Source organism: Engystomops pustulosus, chromosome 11 (genome assembly GCF_040894005.1).
Source record: "Engystomops pustulosus chromosome 11, aEngPut4.maternal, whole genome shotgun sequence".
In the NCBI taxonomy this organism is placed as follows: Eukaryota; Metazoa; Chordata; class Amphibia; order Anura; family Leptodactylidae; genus Engystomops; species Engystomops pustulosus.
In genome coordinates this window covers 79,164,735-79,184,567 of record NC_092421.1, presented here as the reverse complement: position 1 = coordinate 79,184,567, position 19,833 = coordinate 79,164,735, and the positions used below count along the sequence as shown (strand labels likewise).

The window sequence follows — 19,833 nt, the reverse complement described above, 5'->3', positions numbered from 1 at the left end:
ATGCACCGGGGACTTCTGCCTAGTCCTATGTACCGGGGACTTCTGCCTAGTCCTATGCACCGGGGACTTCTGCCTAGTCCTATGTACCGGGGACTTCTGCCTAGTCCTATGTACCGGGGACTTCTGCCTCGTCCTGTGCACCGGGGACTTCTGCCTAGTCCTACGTACCGGGGACTTCTGCCCAGTCCTGTGCAACGGGGACTTGGTCCCATGATATTTTGGTTCTGTACTATTGGGCCTTCAGGTACCAAAACCGGAGCGGCTTTTGACATCAGATGTTTTGGTACTTTCTGCAGTAATTCCAGCTCCTGCTGCTCATTGTGTATTTGTCCTCTGCCTATAGATTTAGGGATTAGCGCGTGATCCGGCAGGATTAGGGTCAGGCTGCGTTAGTGTGATGGGCAGGACTAAGCCGCTGGATCAGGACTTTCATTATCCTGCAATGGCTTCCTCCAGCCTCCGAAACCCTCAGCGGGAAATGTCCTCGGCCCCTGTTCACACTCGTCATACTGTAGATTTGTAGGAAGTTTAGTGACTTATTCCCTACATTTTCCTGTGTTCTCACATCTGCAGATCCTTCCTGGTCCCTGTAATATTCCATGTGAGGACAGAGATGAGTCCGTCCTGTGCTGCAGATGTTGGTCCCGGCGCTGTGTTGTGCGGCTATCCGGCGGCGGTTCGCTTCTTCATGGGTGAGACGCAGCAGGAGAGGTGGGGGGCCGCCTGCTGTGACGCTGGGGAGGGTCTCCCACCGCTCTGTGTCGGGCAGGATTAGGGCTTTACAGGTTTTTTAATCTGCGCAGAGTTATCCATAGGAATACAATGTCGCCGGCTCGTGCGGGCAGAGCCTGAAGCTGCAGGACCCGGGGTGTCGTGCTGTGGCGTCTTCTATTACCCGGATTAATAATTCAGCCGATACTTGTGTAACTCAAGCCGCCTGTTTGTGCTTTGTGGCTGCGGAGAAGCTCAGGTGCAGCGACGTCTGTTTATTGTGTAGGTTTTTTTTTTTGGACGTGTAACAGAAGATTTTGACTGAGACGATTCGTTCCCTCCTCCTCCTCCTCCAGTATCTAAGCCGGGAGGTTTTTCCCCCCCAATGCCGGTTCCAAGCAAGCAGACGAGCATCAGCCGCTCTCGTAGCTGGGATGCTGCAGGTTGGCATGAAGGCAGCTGGGAGGGAGACGTCTCATCAGGATATCACCGAGCAGCCGGCAATTCTCTGACCTACAACGGAGAGGAAGCTTTGTACAAGCTGCCGAGCAGCAGATCCCGCGATATTATCGTGCCAGGCAGCTTGGAGATAAAGGCGGACGTGTATTCTTACCCAGACGCATATACCCCAGGTCAGCAAGGTCACTTAGTGCGTCAGGATCGCAGACCAGGAAGGAATAACTCTGTCCCAGACTTCAGCGATCCCTACGAGAGGCTGGTGGCCATGTCTGGCCGTGGATCTGTGCACGATTATTATGATTCTTCTTTGCCGGGCAGATCCCTGGAGGATCCTCGTTATTACAGAGACCCAATGCTGAATCGTGCAGGACACGCTTATGGTCCTCCAAGCAGCCGCGCAGCCTGGGATCAGAACCCTGCACGTCCCTATCACCCACAAGAAGTGGGTCGCATCTATAGAGATCCTACAGGAAGAGTCATCGCTGAGGGACAGCGTTCAAGGAGCCGGGACTCTTCCCCTGCCAGGTACCACATAGAAGCTCCCAACCCCAGGTATGGCTCCGAGGCATCCGCCTTCCCCAATAGACAGATGTATAGTGAGATGATGGAAAGATCCATTGATCCCTCTACAGGGAGGCAGACGGCTCCTACCTGCCTAGTGGTGGAGCCCAGTGACTCTGCTGCCATGGACGGCACCCTGGGGACTTCATCTATCACAGCAAATCGTGGTTATCATGGCTCAGCCAGGGAGAACGTCGCTGCAAAGATGGTTTATGACGCCTACGATAACGCCGTAGCTCCATCTCATGCCCAGATTCCCATGTCCCTGCCTGGGTCCGAACTGAAAAGGACGGTGGATATGGACTTCCTTGCTGTCCTGCGGAACGAAGGCCTCTCGGAAAGCACCATCAGCGCATTAATACAGCAAGGCTTCGACACGCCCAGTTCATTGGCCGTCATGGAGGAACACGACATTAAATCAGTCGCTGCTAATCTTGGCCAAGCGAGATTGCTCTCAGGTCTTATCAAGAGCTACAGGACAGATCTGCAGATGCTGAGACAAGATCAACAGAAGAGCAACTCCCTGAGATCCCGCGCTCGCTCCAACAGCTTCAGCCACCGTGGGGATCTTATGCGCAGCGACTTCCATGCGCAGACTCTTAACAATCCCTTGATGGATGGAGCTCAGAATCCAGCACATGCCGTGTCCTTACAGCCTGTGTCTCCACGAATGGCTGAACTTCACCGCAGGCCGTCTAGTGCCCCGTCACAGCACCTGCTGGAAACCGCCAGCTACCCCACCGGTGGAATGGGCGTCCAGAACCCCCAGTTCATGCAAACAGCAGCCTACTCTATGCCTGCCCAGCCCCGGCCGGCCTCTGCCTACCCGGCTCAGTCTGGCATCCCAATGACTGTCGTACCCACCAATGTCAGCACTGGGCCAAAGACGGCTTATCCCACGAGCTACACGGTGCCCATGGAGCTGATGAAGAGAGAACGCCTCCCCCCCACCTCTCCGGTGCACAGCCCCCACTGCAGCCCACAACTGCTGCGCAAACAGGGGGGGCATCTGGAGACCTCCGTCACCTTCCCACCACCTCCTCTGACCGGGCAGCCGTCCCTCCACTCACCTTACCAGAAAGTAACCAGACGGACTGGACCCCCCATCATTGTCTCCACCATGGCGTCTCCAGAGCCAAGTAATTTCGTAGATTTAGATATTACTCGTACTACAGATGTTTGTGCCAGACGTTATAGAAGGGGTTAAATTCCTAATTATTGTATATTATGCAGCCGTGTGTTATAGATGCGGATCCATTCTCTGTCTTTGTGGTTGGGTTATTGCTTTTACCTACTGTACCAATGGTGTGCGGCATCAGTGACCTAACCCCCAGGGTGGGTGGAAACATGATTGGGCTTAACGGACGTCTACCACCAGGATGAAGGACCATAAACCCAGCACTGACCTCTGGCAGGATCTGCTCTTCTTTAGCTTCTTATGCCCTAGTTCTTACAAAAAAAAGTTTTAATAATGAAAATGACCCTTTGGGGCTCTGGGCTCCATTGATATCTATGGACCCTGGAGCCCTCAGGCTCATTTACATTATTTAAAACACAGGGTGTAAGAAGCTAAAAGAGCGGATCCTGCCAGAGGGGGCGCACTCCAGGATGTCAGTGCTGGGTTTACAGTCCTTCATCCTGGTGGTAGATGCCCTTTAATTAATAAATCTGTTAGACTGAGAGTAAGTCAGGCCTAATGACAGCTTTACAGAGCGGCATCTGACTCTACTCTCCGAGCCATAAAACATTTGGTTAAACTGCAATTTTCTGTCTTTTTCTTGGGGAATAGATCTGAAAGTAGCGGCCACGTCTGTGCTCCCCAATATTATTATAACCTTAATTATATGGCATCAGGGGGAGACGCTAAATCCAACACACAACTAATAATGTGATGGCTCTTTGCAGCAGTTGTGCTTTCCTGTATAATATATATAATACGGCGCCCCCGCAGGATGCGTGAAGTATTACATTGTTTCCATCTAAGGCTTTGTGTGTAATGGAGGGACGTGAGGACTCGTCCAGTGCGGCACCTGCCTAGTAAGTGCCCCCTAGAAATGCTGAGATTTCGGGATTTGCTGTCCCTATGACTGTTATGATTCATTTCACGTGATTCGGCAGAGAATGTGATGGGAAAGTTTTCTCCACATGTTACTCAGCAACTGAACTCCCAGGACGGGCGTCTCTACAGTAACCTCCATGTGTATGCGCCAGGGGCTATAGGAGCCCCAGAGGATTACAGAGGGGAGTGTAGGGAGTGATGGGCTATTACTGGGGAGGATCTGCTCGGTATACAGACCCCTCCAGTCATCTCTCTCACCTGATTGGTCACTTCCTGCAGGCACATACAGTCCTATAGTTTATTGCAGATAACAGAAACCAAACTCAGCTGCTTATTTCCAAAACCTGCGCCACGTCTGACCAGACGTGGCGCGGATGAGTCCCGTGCGGCTTCATTCATGTTAAAGGAAATTAAAATCCATCCTGATAAACCAGGGACACCGGGACTGTGGGATCTTCTTATATTTGTTATCCATGGCCTCCTTGCTTTCTAAAATAAACTTTCATAATTATGCTAATGAACTCTAGGGGGCGTTACCCATGTCCTTCTGTGCTGTAGCTTCACAGGCTGTTACACTGTGCAGGAACACTCCCTTCCAATGTGTGAAGTTAAATCAGGCAGAGAGAGGCGCTAAGTGATGAGAGAGCAGTGGGAGGGTGTGACAGTGTAACAGCCTGTGTAGCTACAGCACAGAGGGGCTTTGGTAACGCCCACAGCCCTTCAAACTCATTAGTATAATTGTAAAAGTTGATATATTTTTTAGCCATTTCCTCCTTGCTTCTAAAATTAAAAGAAGATCCCACAGTCCCGGTGCCTGGATCTATGAGTAATGTCCCTGGTTTAATCAGGATGGAGTGTGATGGGAGATTTCCTTTTCATGGTGTTATAGGGCATTGCCCATGAAAGATAATTCTCAAGATAATTTTCAATCCCTGTCTTTACAATGTTACTGCAGTTTATTGCTGTTTTAGCTCCTATCACTGCTCTGCACATTGCTGCTACCAGCAGGAAGTGCCTGTGTCTGAGCTGCTCTTGTAATGAGGCAAGAGGCAGAGAGAACTGTAGTGTGCAGACAAGAGAAGCTATTCATGAGAAGAATCCGACCATTATTAATAGACAGAAGATTTACAGTCAGATCCCAGAGCAACCAAATTGTGAACATAAAAATAAAATTTTAAATAAATTGTGTACATCAGGACTGATAGACAGGTTGGAATTATATCTGTGAAATGAAGGATTTTTGTTAATAACGTTGAATATGTGAATGTGATATTTTGAGTCTATTTAAGAATTTTGTCTTTGTTGGACAACCCTTTGAGGCTTGCGGTGTCCATTACCCTCTCCCAGTATAGACCATAGACTTGTGTTGCATGGTGTGAGCTGGGCCTGGGCTGCTATACCACACACGGCCTGTGGACAGGTGGGGCACTGTTTCTGGAATGCAGCATTCGGGACATGTAGAAAGACTTGTATAAGGTCTTAGCCCCCAGAGTAATGATTTCTCAGGTTAGAGGGGAGTCCTAGGTGAGAACCTTCCTACATGAACAGTCAGTGACCTTCTATGGGGGCAGAATCGTGCCTGGTGCTCTGCTTTGTGTTACTACATCCCCCACGTATGGATATTTTACTAACCAGGTATCAGTCTCTGTCACTTATATTGTAATCTAAAAAGGAAGGAAATGTACAGCGCTACAGAACACGTTGGAGCTATAGCCGTAGATGTCGTCTGGTTCCATAGAGATAATGAAGCTTTGCTTGTGTCTCTCTGTAGATATGAGGCCCCAGACGCTGAACGGTCCCATGCACCCTCGCCCGCTGATCGCGCTGCTGGATGGCAGGGACTGCACCGTGGAGATGCCCATCCTGAAAGATTTGGCCACGGTGGCATTTTGTGATGCTCAGTCCACACAGGAGATCCATGAGAAGGTAAGTGACCACAATCCCTGAACCGTGGGGTCGTATCATGTGTCATCCTCCTCCTCCCGCGTTACACGGGGACCAAGCTCAGTCCTGGGACTTGGATGTCCAAAAAAAGCCGAGGATGCACAAGCTAGCAGCAAAATTACCAAAGGCTGCAGCTCAGCCAGTGGTGGTGGACCTATGGCACGGGTGGCACCCGGAGCCGCCTCCCCGGTGGGCACCCAGGTTGTCAGCATAATACACAGTTTGCCAGAAGGGACTCTTCCTGAAGTCTTAGAAAGACCAGGACATGGTGCTCAGCGCTATTTAAAATGTTTGCCATCACTGGCATCGGGGATAACAATCTGATCTGTGGGCACCTGGCTGCTGGGACCCCTTTGGTTCTTGATAACTGGGGCCCGTTATCACCAACAGGAGGAAGCGGCAGCTCGGGCAAGTCTCAAGCCCTTACATTTTCTCTGGCACAGAGTCCTGGAGATACCAGAGCGCTGTGCTTGCCGTGTCTGTACCAGACATCTGTGAGTGCTGTATCTGGAAGCCCAAGACTGATGGGTACATACAGGGCAATAAGTGTTTCACTTTTATGCGTCCTACAGGGCAATTCACTAAACCATCGACTCCAATTAAGATTTAGTGCCCAAAATTCCTCGGACAGGTTCCTTTAAAGGCGTAAAATAAGTCTCTAGGATTAGAAGCCGGAGCCAGTGCACAATACAGACCCGGCCCAGGACGGAGAGCGCAGAACGTTATCCTGAAACAACCTCTGAAGCTTCTCCTCCCTCATCTATGGGGGAGATTGTGGAGCTGCTGCTGCGCTCCGTGTACACCGCTGCAGTGTATGTGAGCGCCATGTAAATTCCTGTGTTGCAGGTTCTGAATGAAGCGGTGGGGGCCATGATGTATCATACGATTACACTGACGCGCGAAGACTTGGAGAAGTTTAAGTCTCTTCGGGTCATCGTGCGGATCGGCAGCGGATACGACAACATTGACATCAAGGCGGCCGCAGATCTGGGTATTGTATCTCATGGGTTCTATCGGGCCGGATACTTCATATCTGTAGAAGTTCTGCTCCACATTGATACTTTGCTGGAATCATTCCCCTCGTGTTACACCCGGCTCCGGTTGAAGATTTTCCTCTGGACATAAAATATTCTCTAACATCCTGGATTCTATCAGAGATTCTCCGGGGTCTATTACCAATGTGTGAAAGGTCCCCCCTCCCTATACACAGGTCATAGGTCATTACTGATTCTCCGGGGTCTATTACCAATGTGTGAAAGGTCCCCCCCCCATACACAGGTCATAGGTCATTACTGATTCTCCGGGGTCTATTACCAATGTGTGAAAGGTCCCCCCCCCCATACACAGGTCATAGGTCATTACTGATTCTCCGGGGTCTATTACCAATGTGTGATAGGTCTGGAGAATTTCTCTTTTCCCATTGAGAGGAATAGTTGCAGCAGATTCTGTGCACCACGTGGCGGTATCTTTGTATTTACATTGAATGTAGATGACATTCACTTTCTAATCAAACAGCACGGGACCCCCCAGAACAGGGCTCTTGTGTCTACGAGGTGCTGAGCAGGGGATGCAGACAGACCCCCAGAAGACAGACCCCCAATGCTAAAACCCCCAGAAGACAGACCCCCAATGCTAAGACCCCCAGCAGACAGACCCCCAGTGTTAAGACCCCCGGAAGACAGACCCCCAATGCTAAAACCCCCAGCAGACAGACCCCCAATCCCAACACCCTTGACTACACTTCTCTGCACAGAGACTGAAGTGGGAGGATGGAGGTGGATAATCTCTTGGTTCTGGTTCCCCTCTTTTAGGTGTGGCGGTGTGTAACATCCCTTCAGCCGCTGTGGAGGAGACGGCCGACTCTACAATCTGCCACATCCTGAACCTGTACCGCAGGAACACGTGGCTGTACCAGGCGCTGCGGGAGGGCACCCGGGTGCACAGCGTGGAGCAGATCCGAGAGGTGGCATCCGGGGCGGCGCGTGTCCGGGGAGAGACTCTTGGCTTGATAGGATTTGGTAAGTGATAAATTGTACATTATTGATGAATCCTATGGCTGCCGGGTTCCCTCTGTGGCTGTGGATAAATGTAGGATTGTACTTCTATGAGATGAGTCAAGTTTGGTGGTTGCAGACATGGGGTCACAAGGCGCTTTCTTCTTCTAGAGCACCGGGAAACTCTGTGTTATATGAAAGATAAGTTTTCATCTGTCTATTACAGGCAGCTAAAACATGGACATCCAAGGTGAACGTCCAGTACCTGCCTTTAGCTGCCTGTATCTCTGGTTCTGTAGCTCCCAGAACCACAAGGCTGATGTGACCCAAAAGATGAGATTCTTATCTTTATGTGACACAGAAAAGGATCTTCTGAAGTGCCCCCCCCCCCTGCAACCTCTAAACATGACTCTTCTCATGATGCCCCGTATACAGGATGATGGAGGAGATTTTGTATAGGTAACAGGCGAGGGAATTCCATTCCTTGCCTAAGGGGCTGATTAAGGGGTAAAACCTGGTGACAGGTGTAAGGAAGGGGTTAATGGTAACATGTGTCGTGTTCTGTACTAATGACCTGTAATTCACTGATAATCTGGGTCAGAAGAGGTTAATGCAGCCTCATCGCCTTAAAGATCAGCTCCATACTGAGCCCCGTCACCATGAGATCAGGGACATGTGAGCGGGAGCGAAGCTGTAATACCTGTGTGATGCTGCGGGGGGCGCTCTGTGCTGTCAGGATCTCCTGTCTATTACATTATATCACCATGAGATCAGGGGCGGAGCTGTAATACCTGTGTGATGCTGCGGGGGGCGCTCTGTGCTGTCAGGATCTCCTGTCTATTACACTATATCACCATGAGATCAGGGGCTGAGCTGTAATACCTGTGTGATGCTGCAGGGGGCGCTCTGCGCTGTCAGGATCTCCTGTCTATTACATTATATCCCCATGAGATCAGGGGCAGAGCTGTAATACCTGTGTGATGCTGCGGGGGGCGCTCTGTGCTGTCAGGATCTCCTGTCTATTACATTATATCACCATGAGATCAGGGGCTGAGCTGTAATACCTGTGTGATGCTGCGGGGGGCGCTCTGCGCTGTCAGGATCTCCTGTCTATTACACTATATCACCATGAGATCAGGGGCTGAGCTGTAATACCTGTGTGATGCTGCAGGGGGCGCTCTGTACTGTCAGGATCTCCTGTCTATTACATTATATCCCCATGAGATCAGGGGCTGAGCTGTAATACCTGTGTGATGCTGCGGGGGGCGCTCTGTGCTGCCAGGATCTCCTGTCTATTACATTATATCCCCATGAGATCAGGGGCTGAGCTGTAATACCTGTGTGATGCTGCAGGGGGCGCTCTGTACTGTCAGGATCTCCTGTCTATTACATTATATCCCCATGAGATCAGGGGCTGAGCTGTAATACCTGTGTGATGCTGCGGGGGGCGCTCTGCACTGTCAGGATCTCCTGTCTATTACACTATATCACCATGAGATCAGGGGCTGAGCTGTAATACCTGTGTGATGCTGCAGGGGGCGCTCTGTACTGTCAGGATCTCCTGTCTATTACATTATATCCCCATGAGATCAGGGGCTGAGCTGTAATACCTGTGTGATGCTGCGGGGGGCGCTCTGTGCTGCCAGGATCTCCTGTCTATTACATTATATCACCATGAGATCAGGGGCTGAGCTGTAATACCTGTGTGATGCTGCGGGGGGCGCTCTGCGCTGTCAGGATCTCCTGTCTATTACATTATATCACCATGAGATCAGGGGCTGAGCTGTAATACCCGTGTGATGCTGCGGGGGGCGCTCTGCGCTGTCAGGATCTCCTGTCTATTACATTATATCACCATGAGATCAGGGGCTGAGCTGTAATACCTGTGTGATGCTGCGGGGGGCGCTCTGCGCTGTCAGGATCTCCTGTCTATTACATTATATCGCCATGAGATCAGGGGCTGAGCTGTAATACCTGTGTGATGCTGCGGGGGGCGCTCTGCGCTGTCAGGATCTCCTGTCTATTACATTATATCACCATGAGATCAGGGGCTGAGCTGTAATACCTGTGTGATGCTGCGGGGGGCGCTCTGTGCTGTCAGGATCTCCTGTCTATTACATTATATCCCCATGAGATCAGGGGCTGAGCTGTAATACCAGTGTGATGCTGCGGGGGGCGCTCTGCACTGTCAGGATCTCCTGTCTATTACACTATATCACCATGAGATCAGGGGCTGAGCTGTAATACCTGTGTGATGCTGCGGGGGGCGCTCTGCACTGTCAGGATCTCCTGTCTTTTACATTATATCACCATGAGATCAGGGGCTGAGCTGTAATACCTGTGTGATGCTGCGGGGGGCGCTCTGCGCTGTCAGGATCTCCTGTCTACTACATTATATCCCCATGAGATCAGGGGCTGAGCTGTAATACCTGTGTGATGCTGCGGGGGGCGCTCTGTGCTGTCAGGATCTCCTGTCTATTACATTATATCACCATGAGATCAGGGGCGGCGGAGCTGTAATACCTGTGTGATGCTGCAGGGGGCGCTCTGCGCTGTCAGGATCTCCTGTCTACTACATTATATCCCCATGAGATCAGGGGCTGAGCTGTAATACCTGTGTGATGCTGCGGGGGGCGCTCTGTGCTGTCAGGATCTCCTGTCTATTACATTATATCACCATGAGATCAGGGGCTGAGCTGTAATACCCGTGTGATGCTGCGGGGGGCGCTCTGCGCTGTCAGGATCTCCTGTCTATTACATTATATCACCATGAGATCAGGGGCTGAGCTGTAATACCTGTGTGATGCTGCGGGGGGCGCTCTGCGCTGTCAGGATCTCCTGTCTATTACATTATATCACCATGAGATCAGGGGCTGAGCTGTAATACCTGTGTGATGCTGCAGGGGGCGCTCTGCGCTGTCAGGATCTCCTGTCTATTACATTATATCACCATGAGATCAGGGGCGGAGCTGTAATACCTGTGTGATGCTGCGGGGGGCGCTCTGTGCTGTCAGGATCTCCTGTCTATTACATTATATCACCATGAGATCAGGGGCTGAGCTGTAATACCTGTGTGATGCTGCGGGGGGCGCTCTGTGCTGTCAGGATCTCCTGTCTATTACATTATATCACCATGAGATCAGGGGCTGAGCTGTAATACCTGTGTGATGCTGCAGGGGGCGCTCTGCGCTGTCAGGATCTCCTGTCTATTACATTATATCACCATGAGATCAGGGGCAGAGCTGTAATACCTGTGTGATGCTGCGGGGGGCGCTCTGTGCTGTCAGGATCTCCTGTCTATTACATTATATCACCATGAGATCAGGGGCGGCGGAGCTGTAATACCTGTGTGATGCTGCGGGGGGCGCTCTGCACTGTCAGGATCTCCTGTCTATTACATTATATCACCATGAGATCAGGGGCTGAGCTGTAATACCTGTGTGATGCTGCGGGGGGCGCTCTGCACTGTCAGGATCTCCTGTCTATTACATTATATCACCATGAGATCAGGGGCTGAGCTGTAATACCTGTGTGATGCTGCGGGGGGCGCTCTGCACTGTCAGGATCTCCTGTCTATTACACTATATCCCCATGAGATCAGGGGCTGAGCTGTAATACCTGTGTGATGCTGCGGGGGGCGCTCTGTGCTGTCAGGATCTCCTGTCTATTACATTATATCACCATGAGATCAGGGGCTGAGCTGTAATACCTGTGTGATGCTGCGGGGGGCGCTCTGCACTGTCAGGATCTCCTGTCTATTACATTATATCCCCATGAGATCAGGGGCTGAGCTGTAATACCTGTGTGATGCTGCGGGGGGCGCTCTGCACTGTCAGGATCTCCTGTCTATTACACTATATCACCATGAGATCAGGAGCGGAGCTGTAATACCTGTGTGATGCTGCGGGGGGCGCTCTGTGCTGTCAGGATCTCCTGTCTATTACATTATATCCCCATGAGATCAGGGGCAGAGCTGTAATACCTGTGTGATGCTGAGGGGGGCGCTCTGCACTGTCAGGATCTCCTGTCTATTACATTATATCACCATGAGATCAGGGGCTGAGCTGTAATACCTGTGTGATGCTGCGGGGGGCGCTCTGTGCTGTCAGGATCTCCTGTCTATTACATTATATCCCCATGAGATCAGGGGCAGAGCTGTAATACCTGTGTGATGCTGCGGGGGGCGCTCTGTGCTGTCAGGATCTCCTGTCTATTACATTATATCACCATGAGATCAGGGGCTGAGCTGTAATACCTGTGTGATGCTGCGGGGGGCGCTCTGCGCTGTCAGGATCTCCTGTCTATTACATTATATCCCCATGAGATCAGGGGCAGAGCTGTAATACCTGTGTGATGCTGCGGGGGGCGCTCTGTGCTGTCAGGATCTCCTGTCTATTACATTATATCACCATGAGATCAGGGGCTGAGCTGTAATACCTGTGTGATGCTGCGGGGGGCGCTCTGTGCTGTCAGGATCTCCTGTCTATTACATTATATCCCCATGAGATCAGGGGCAGAGCTGTAATACCTGTGTGATGCTGCGGGGGGCGCTCTGCGCTGTCAGGATCTCCTGTCTATTACATTATATCCCCATGAGATCAGGAGCTGAGCTGTAATACCTGTGTGATGCTGCAGGGGGCGCTCTGTGCTGTCAGGATCTCCTGTCTATTACATTATATCCCCATGAGATCAGGGGCTGAGCTGTAATACCCGTGTGATGCTGCGGGGGGCGCTCTGTGCTGTCAGGATCTCCTGTCTATTACATTATATCCCCATGAGATCAGGGGCTGAGCTGTAATACCTGTGTGATGCTGCGGGGGGCGCTCTGCACTGTCAGGATCTCCTGTCTATTACATTATATCACCATGAGATCAGGGGCAGAGCTGTAATACCTGTGTGATGCTGCGGGGGGCGCTCTGTGCTGTCAGGATCTCCTGTCTATTACATTATATCCCCATGAGATCAGGGGCAGAGCTGTAATACCTGTGTGATGCTGCGGGGGGCGCTCTGTGCTGTCAGGATCTCCTGTCTATTACATTATATCCCCATGAGATCAGGGGCGGAGCTGTAATACCTGTGTGATGCTGCGGGGGGCGCTCTGCACTGTCAGGATCTCCTGTCTATTACATTATATCCCCATGAGATCAGGGGCAGAGCTGTAATACCTGTGTGATGCTGCGGGGGGCGCTCTGTGCTGTCAGGATCTCCTGTCTATTACATTATATCACCATGAGATCAGGGGCTGAGCTGTAATACCTGTGTGATGCTGCGGGGGGCGCTCTGTGCTGTCAGGATCTCCTGTCTATTACATTATATCACCATGAGATCAGGGGCTGAGCTGTAATACCTGTGTGATGCTGCGGGGGGCGCTCTGCGCTGTCAGGATCTCCTGTCTATTACATTATATCACCATGAGATCAGGGGCTGAGCTGTAATACCTGTGTGATGCTGCGGGGGGCGCTCTGTGCTGTCAGGATCTCCTGTCTATTACATTATATCCCCATGAGATCAGGGGCTGAGCTGTAATACCTGTGTGATGCTGCGGGGGGCGCTCTGCACTGTCAGGATCTCCTGTCTATTACACTATATCACCATGAGATCAGGGGCTGAGCTGTAATACCTGTGTGATGCTGCGGGGGGCGCTCTGCACTGTCAGGATCTCCTGTCTATTACATTATATCACCATGAGATCAGGGGCTGAGCTGTAATACCTGTGTGATGCTGCGGGGGGCGCTCTGTGCTGTCAGGATCTCCTGTCTATTACATTATATCCCCATGAGATCAGGGGCTGAGCTGTAATACCTGTGTGATGCTGCGGGGGGCGCTCTGCGCTGTCAGGATCTCCTGTCTATTACACTATATCCCCATGAGATCAGGGGCAGAGCTGTAATACCTGTGTGATGCTGCGGGGGGCGCTCTGCACTGTCAGGATCTCCTGTCTATTACATTATATCCCCATGAGATCAGGGGCTGAGCTGTAATACCTGTGTGATGCTGCGGGGGGCGCTCTGCACTGTCAGGATCTCCTGTCTATTACATTATATCCCCATGAGATCAGGGGCTGAGCTGTAATACCTGTGTGATGCTGCGGGGGGCGCTCTGTGCTGTCAGGATCTCCTGTCTATTACATTATATCCCCATGAGATCAGGGGCTGAGCTGTAATACCTGTGTGATGCTGCAGGGGGCGCTCTGTGCTGTCAGGATCTCCTGTCTATTACATTATATCGCCATGAGATCAGGGGCTGAGCTGTAATACCTGTGTGATGCTGCGGGGGGCGCTCTGTGCTGTCAGGATCTCCTGTCTATTACACTATATCACCATGAGATCAGGGGCTGAGCTGTAATACCTGTGTGATGCTGCGGGGGGCGCTCTGCACTGTCAGGATCTCCTGTCTATTACATTATATCCCCATGAGATCAGGGGCTGAGCTGTAATACCTGTGTGATGCTGCGGGGGGCGCTCTGCACTGTCAGGATCTCCTGTCTATTACACTATATCACCATGAGATCAGGGGCTGAGCTGTAATACCTGTGTGATGCTGCGGGGGGCGCTCTGCACTGTCAGGATCTCCTGTCTATTACATTATATCACCATGAGATCAGGGGCTGAGCTGTAATACCTGTGTGATGCTGCGGGGGGCGCTCTGTGCTGTCAGGATCTCCTGTCTATTACATTATATCCCCATGAGATCAGGGGCTGAGCTGTAATACCTGTGTGATGCTGCGGGGGGCGCTCTGCACTGTCAGGATCTCCTGTCTATTACACTCTATTGGACCAGTATATAATGTGTAGTCACATGATTGGCTGAGCACTTACCGCCATGGGTTACTATGAGTGATGATTGCGCCGCCTGTGGCGAGTGGTTCAGCTGACGCCATGTTTTCTCTCGCAGGTCGTGTAGGACAGGCAGTGGCCGTCAGGGCCAAGGTGTTTGGCTTCAATGTTCTCTTTTATGACCCATACCTGCAGGACGGGACGGAGCGCTCGCTGGGGGTGCAGAGGGTCTACACACTGCAGGACTTGCTTTACCAAAGCGACTGCGTGTCCCTGCACTGCAACCTGAACGAACACAACCACCACCTCATCAACGACTTCACTATCAAGCAGGTAAGTGACAGCCAGCGGGGAACTTACCTGCAGAATAATGGCTGAATCCGAATCACGTGTAACATTCTGGGCGCCAGAAGTTCTGCAAATTATAAAGAATGTGCGCAATGTAGAGAGCGGAGAAACTGCTTAAAGGGGTTGTCCACACATTTACATAAGTTGTCCCTTTACTGCCTCGTGTCTTCATCACGTGAGCCCTCAAAGAAAGACACAGGGACAGGTGAGAAGTGGCCAACCCCTTTAATGCTGCATTTATTGTGTCTATGGATTATACAGGTGAAGTTGCTTCCCTCAGTACTTACCTCTGGCCTCGGTCAGTATAGAGTGGTCCACACTGCGCTCCTAACTACAACCTATATATGCTCATCCTCTGTATCTAGACAGTGAGGGAAGGACAATGGCCTTAAATCTTAAAGGGGTTGGCCGCATGTTTTGCGTAATGTGTGTAAGTGCGGTGACTGCACGCACACACACACACACGACAACCCCTTTAAGGTAGTGTAAAAATAACAACTTGCACTTCCCTTGATATCTGCCGTTGTCCTTCCCTCACCTCCTGTCAGGATACAGAGGATGATTAGCGGCCTCAGGTCACAGCATACATTAGGTTAGGAGCGCAGTGTGGACATCACCGCTAAATGACCTAATATCCTGCCACCCCTCCCCCCAGTTACACAAACATTGCGAAATACACAAGGTAAATGGTGCCACCCCTGACCCTGGTCAGTGCCGGTATTGCAGCTCGTGGAGTGGAGCTTAGTCACTGCCGTGCCCCGGAGAGGAGCTGTTTTTTATCCTCTGTCATTAGTTGTGATCTTAGAAGCTGCAGGTGTGAGTTGCGGCCAGTCCTGTGTCACGTGTGTGCGTTGCGTCTGCAGATGAGGCAGGGGGCTTTCCTGGTGAATACGGCCCGTGGGGGTCTGGTGGATGAGAAGTCTTTGGCTCAGGCCCTGAAGGAAGGGCGAGTGCGGGGGGCAGCGCTGGATGTGCACGAGTCTGAACCCTTCATGTGAGTATCACAGCGTGCAGGTAGGTGGTCGTGGTCGTGCAGCCTCGGCCTCAGGGGCACAGAACCGTTACACAAATGTAAAATCCCTTGTACCCGTCAGATACGCCCAGGGTCCGCTGAAGGAGGCCCCCAACCTGATCTGCACCCCGCACACGGCCTGGTACAGCGAGCAGGCGTCCCTGGAGATGAGAGAAGCCGCGGCCACCGAGATCCGCAGAGCGGTCACAGGTAAGAGGTCACCCCCGGGGCGAGGTCAGGGGTCACAGCCGCATCACACCTGACCGCGCAATATTCCTGCAGGTCGCATTCCAGAAAGTCTCAGAAATTGCGTCAACAAAGAATATTTAATGGCGACAACACATTGGCCTCCAGGCGATCAAACCGGAACCAACGTGGACCTGAACGGCGCCTCCTACAGGTGAGCAGCCGCCATTACACCCCTGGTGCCGAGTACTGATGAGACAGTGACGAGCGTCTCCTGTGTCTGTACAGATCGGGGGGCGCGCAGCCTCTGCAGGGGGACAAGCGCTGATCTCCGCAGTAAGTACCAGAACTGGACCTCCCCTCCATACCGGACCTCCGCCCCCCTCCATAGGCTTAGTTATTCCTGGTCCCTGTAGCCTGTCACCCAGAGAATGAATGTGGGGGCTGGGGGACGCAGAACACGTGTGGGAGACGCAGCCCCTTTACTTGGGGGGTGGTTTATGCCATCACTTTATGGCCTACAGGAACCCGACTGACCCCGACAATAGGCCATTATTCTGGGCTCTTATAACCCCAATCAATGACAATATCTTTGGATCTGTCAGATGGGCGGAGCCATGCAGTTTGTGGACCACTCATCAGACAGCAGCCTAATTAGCATATTGGTTACAGAAAGTCCGGTCCGGGGATTAAGCTTAAAGGGAACCTGTCAGCACATTATCACATATCCAGCCAGTGACAGGTTCCCATAGAGCCCTGATAACGAGCTGAACCCCTTCTTTTAGCTAAATAGTTTCCCTTAGCTCCCCTATAAATCAACTTTATATTAGATTACCTGGCAGAGGGGGCGTGCCCTGCTAGGTCAGCCCCTCCCATCTACACCTCCTTATTTACCATGCTGCTTCTCTGCATGTCGTGTGACCAGGGTGACATCATCACGGGTCCTTTAGCCTCCTAACATTAGCAAACTGTACATGCACCTATCTGATCACATGAAATCACAGCAGCCTCCATATGGTAGATGGTGCAAATGTATCAGGACCTTAAAATCATGTGACCAGGATGACATCATCTAAGAGCCCAATGATGTAACAGATAATGTTTCTCATTATTGTATACAGCATAATATTAGAGCACTTAATCCAGAACGAGGAGGCGGAGCAATGAAAGCCTAATATGCAGGACTCCACTAGTGTAACATTGCAGCCATGGAAGGAGCCATTTAGGGAATTGGGCCGATGCTTTTTGAGGAAGACCAAGGAGACCAGATCCAGTGGGAGGGGCATTCTGTCAGCCGGCCCACCGTATGTTATATGGATGCAGTCACAAATGGATGGAAAATGTCACGTGTATATAGAGTTTCATGCAGGACTGGACTTATGACTCTGCTGCCCCCATCCGGCCACCTCTGTTACTACAGCTGAAACTGCTGGAGACCCGCACTAGCACCCCAACCCCCCCCCCCCCCACTAGCACCCCCCAAGTCCAGCTCTGCTTTTTCTCCATTGCTGAAGAGGAATTGGATGAATTTGTAGTTTTCGGGCAGCGGCTCCCTCACTATAAAAGAGAGACAGGGGGTCATTTACTAAGGGCCCGATTCGCGGTTTCCCGACGTGTTACCCGAATATTTCCGATTTGCGCCGATTGTACCTGAATTGCCCCGGGATTTTGGCGCACGCGATCGGATTGTGGCGCATCGGCGCTGGCATGCACGCAACGGAAATCGGGGGGGCGTGGCCGAACGAAAACCCGACGGATTCGGAAAAACCGCTGCATTTTTTTTTAAAAAATTGTGTCGCGAAAATTTCACTCGCCTTCATCCAGGATAGGCCGGTGTATTTCGAGGCATTCCGGAGGACTTCAGCGCAGCAGCGCCACCTGGTGGACGGCGGAGGAACTACCATCATAAATCCCGGCCGGACCCGAATCCAGCGCAGAGAACGCGCCGCTGGATCGCGAATAAGCCGGGTAAGTAAATCTGCCCCACTGTGTGCTGTAACTAGTGACCACGGCGCAGCCTCATCCCTGTATAAGATCTGATCTTACTGTCCTGCGTCTACCACAGAAATTCTTCGGAAAAATTAGCGGAATTTACTGATTTGGTTTCCAGACTTTGTTTCCATGCCGTTCCCTCCTCTACACCCGATGTCTCTTATTTGTATCCCCGATATCCCATGTTCCCCCGGTTCTTCTGCTTTTTCCAGCCTTTTCTTTAGTCCCCAGAGAAATGATTAACCTCTGAGGTGCTGCTTGTGGGAGACGTTTAATAAAGAAATAATATAAGACAAACCATATAATATCTTCCCTACTACTAGTAATCAGGCAGCCATCACATCACATTCACCTCACGCTCTGGAACTTGTCTATTCGCATCACGTTCACACGTGATACAACAGCCGGGGCTATCACTAAAGCACTTGGGGTCTGTGAGCAGGCGTAGTGTCTGGTGACATACACAGGGGGGGTGGGGAGGGCTGGGGGGGGGTTACCCTCTGCCCATTACAGGTAAGTAGGTAGGTGGCCTCTAGATGGAAATCCAGCCTGTAGTGTGACGTCTTCAACAAACTGCAGCAACGAATAACAGAACTGTGTGATATCAGCGCTCCCTTCCTATAGATAGTCTATGGAGAGGGGAGGGGGATTACAAGTCCAGAATGACCAGGACCAGTGTTCCCTCATGTGTTCACACTGGACTCCTGCAGTTTGTTGAAGGGTTAGATACATCTTAGGTGTAATAGTAACTGTGGTAAATGCCTTAAGGACATCTACCATCAGGATGAAAGACTGTATGCAAATGAGCCTGAGGGGCTCCAATAACACCTACTGAGCCTGGAGCCTCTCTCGTGTACATACAGTCTTGTATCCTGGTGGTAGACGCCCTTTTAAAGTTTTAGAACCGTGAAATCATCTGGTAACCAGACATTATTGTTCCTCCTCCAGGACCCTCATCGGCTCCTTGCATCCCTCCTGCACTCACTAGCAGGACACGTCCCCTCACACAAGGGCTGCACAGCATTAAGCAATAGGAGGCGGCTGTGGCGGGTGCAGCCACTCATCCATGGCCGAGCGGGGATGAAGGGTTAATAGCGGCCCCTGCTGGACGTCCACGTGATGTGACACCGGAGAATTTGTGTGATGTTTGTCTCATTCCTCCACTGACTCAGGAAAACTTATTGTCTACATATATTTTGTTATTCTGAATTTCCTCTATTTCTCTCCAGGTTGTAGTATTTCTCTTCTCTGCACTGGGTTTGCTATATTTTTTTTTTTAATGGACTATAATTCAGGCGAGGGAAAGATTTGCCCGGTCCCTTTGAAGTAAAATAAAATTTAAGAAAACAATTTAATGTTGTTTTGGAGGTTTTGTACAGAACCAGTGCAACCTAAGGGAGTGCACACCAGTGCTGACAGCATGGCTGGGGACGGGGATCCTTGCATCATAGAGATGATGCAAGGAGCTCCTGCTTCTTCACAGTATATATATGTGCAATATCGGCACTGCTGCTGTGAAGCAGGCGCTCCTTACACCATCACTACGATGTAAGGATCCCCGTCCTCAGCAGTATTGTCAGGCCATGAACCTCTGCCCAATCAGAGTGGAACTGCCTAAAGTATCCGGAGGAAGATGAACTATACAGCTTTTTATTTTAAGATTCGGTCGGGTTTGTAAAGTTCAATTGGGGATACAGGTACCTAAACAGACAGCGCCGCCATTTCCCTTGTGATTCTCAATCTCTATGACATCATTGGGAGCCACGATCACAGGCCCCAACCCAGACTTCT

General features: G+C 51.2%; 1 protein-coding gene across 5 annotated transcripts; it reads left to right on the top strand.

Annotated features, from left to right (window-relative positions):
- The first annotated feature begins 698 nt into the window (after nucleotides 1-698).
- CTBP2 (C-terminal binding protein 2) lies at nucleotides 699-19,392 on the top strand. Of its 5 annotated transcripts, none has more exons than XM_072129334.1 (10): nucleotides 700-2,870; nucleotides 5,562-5,716; nucleotides 6,581-6,725; nucleotides 7,546-7,752; nucleotides 14,623-14,837; nucleotides 15,716-15,846; nucleotides 15,947-16,074; nucleotides 16,147-16,264; nucleotides 16,339-16,386; nucleotides 18,991-19,392. In XM_072129334.1, exons 1-9 carry the CDS (start codon nucleotides 1,097-1,099, stop codon nucleotides 16,376-16,378), a joined length of 2,913 nt encoding a protein of 970 aa, XP_071985435.1. In that variant the 5' UTR covers nucleotides 700-1,096; the 3' UTR covers nucleotides 16,379-16,386; nucleotides 18,991-19,392. The 5 variants fall into 5 exon arrangements, 4 of the variants coding, with proteins under 4 accessions (XP_071985435.1, XP_071985436.1, XP_071985437.1 ...); XM_072129335.1 differs by having other exon boundaries at nucleotides 16,339-16,390; XM_072129336.1 differs by lacking the exon at nucleotides 16,339-16,386.
- Nucleotides 19,393-19,833: the final 441 nt, after the last annotated feature.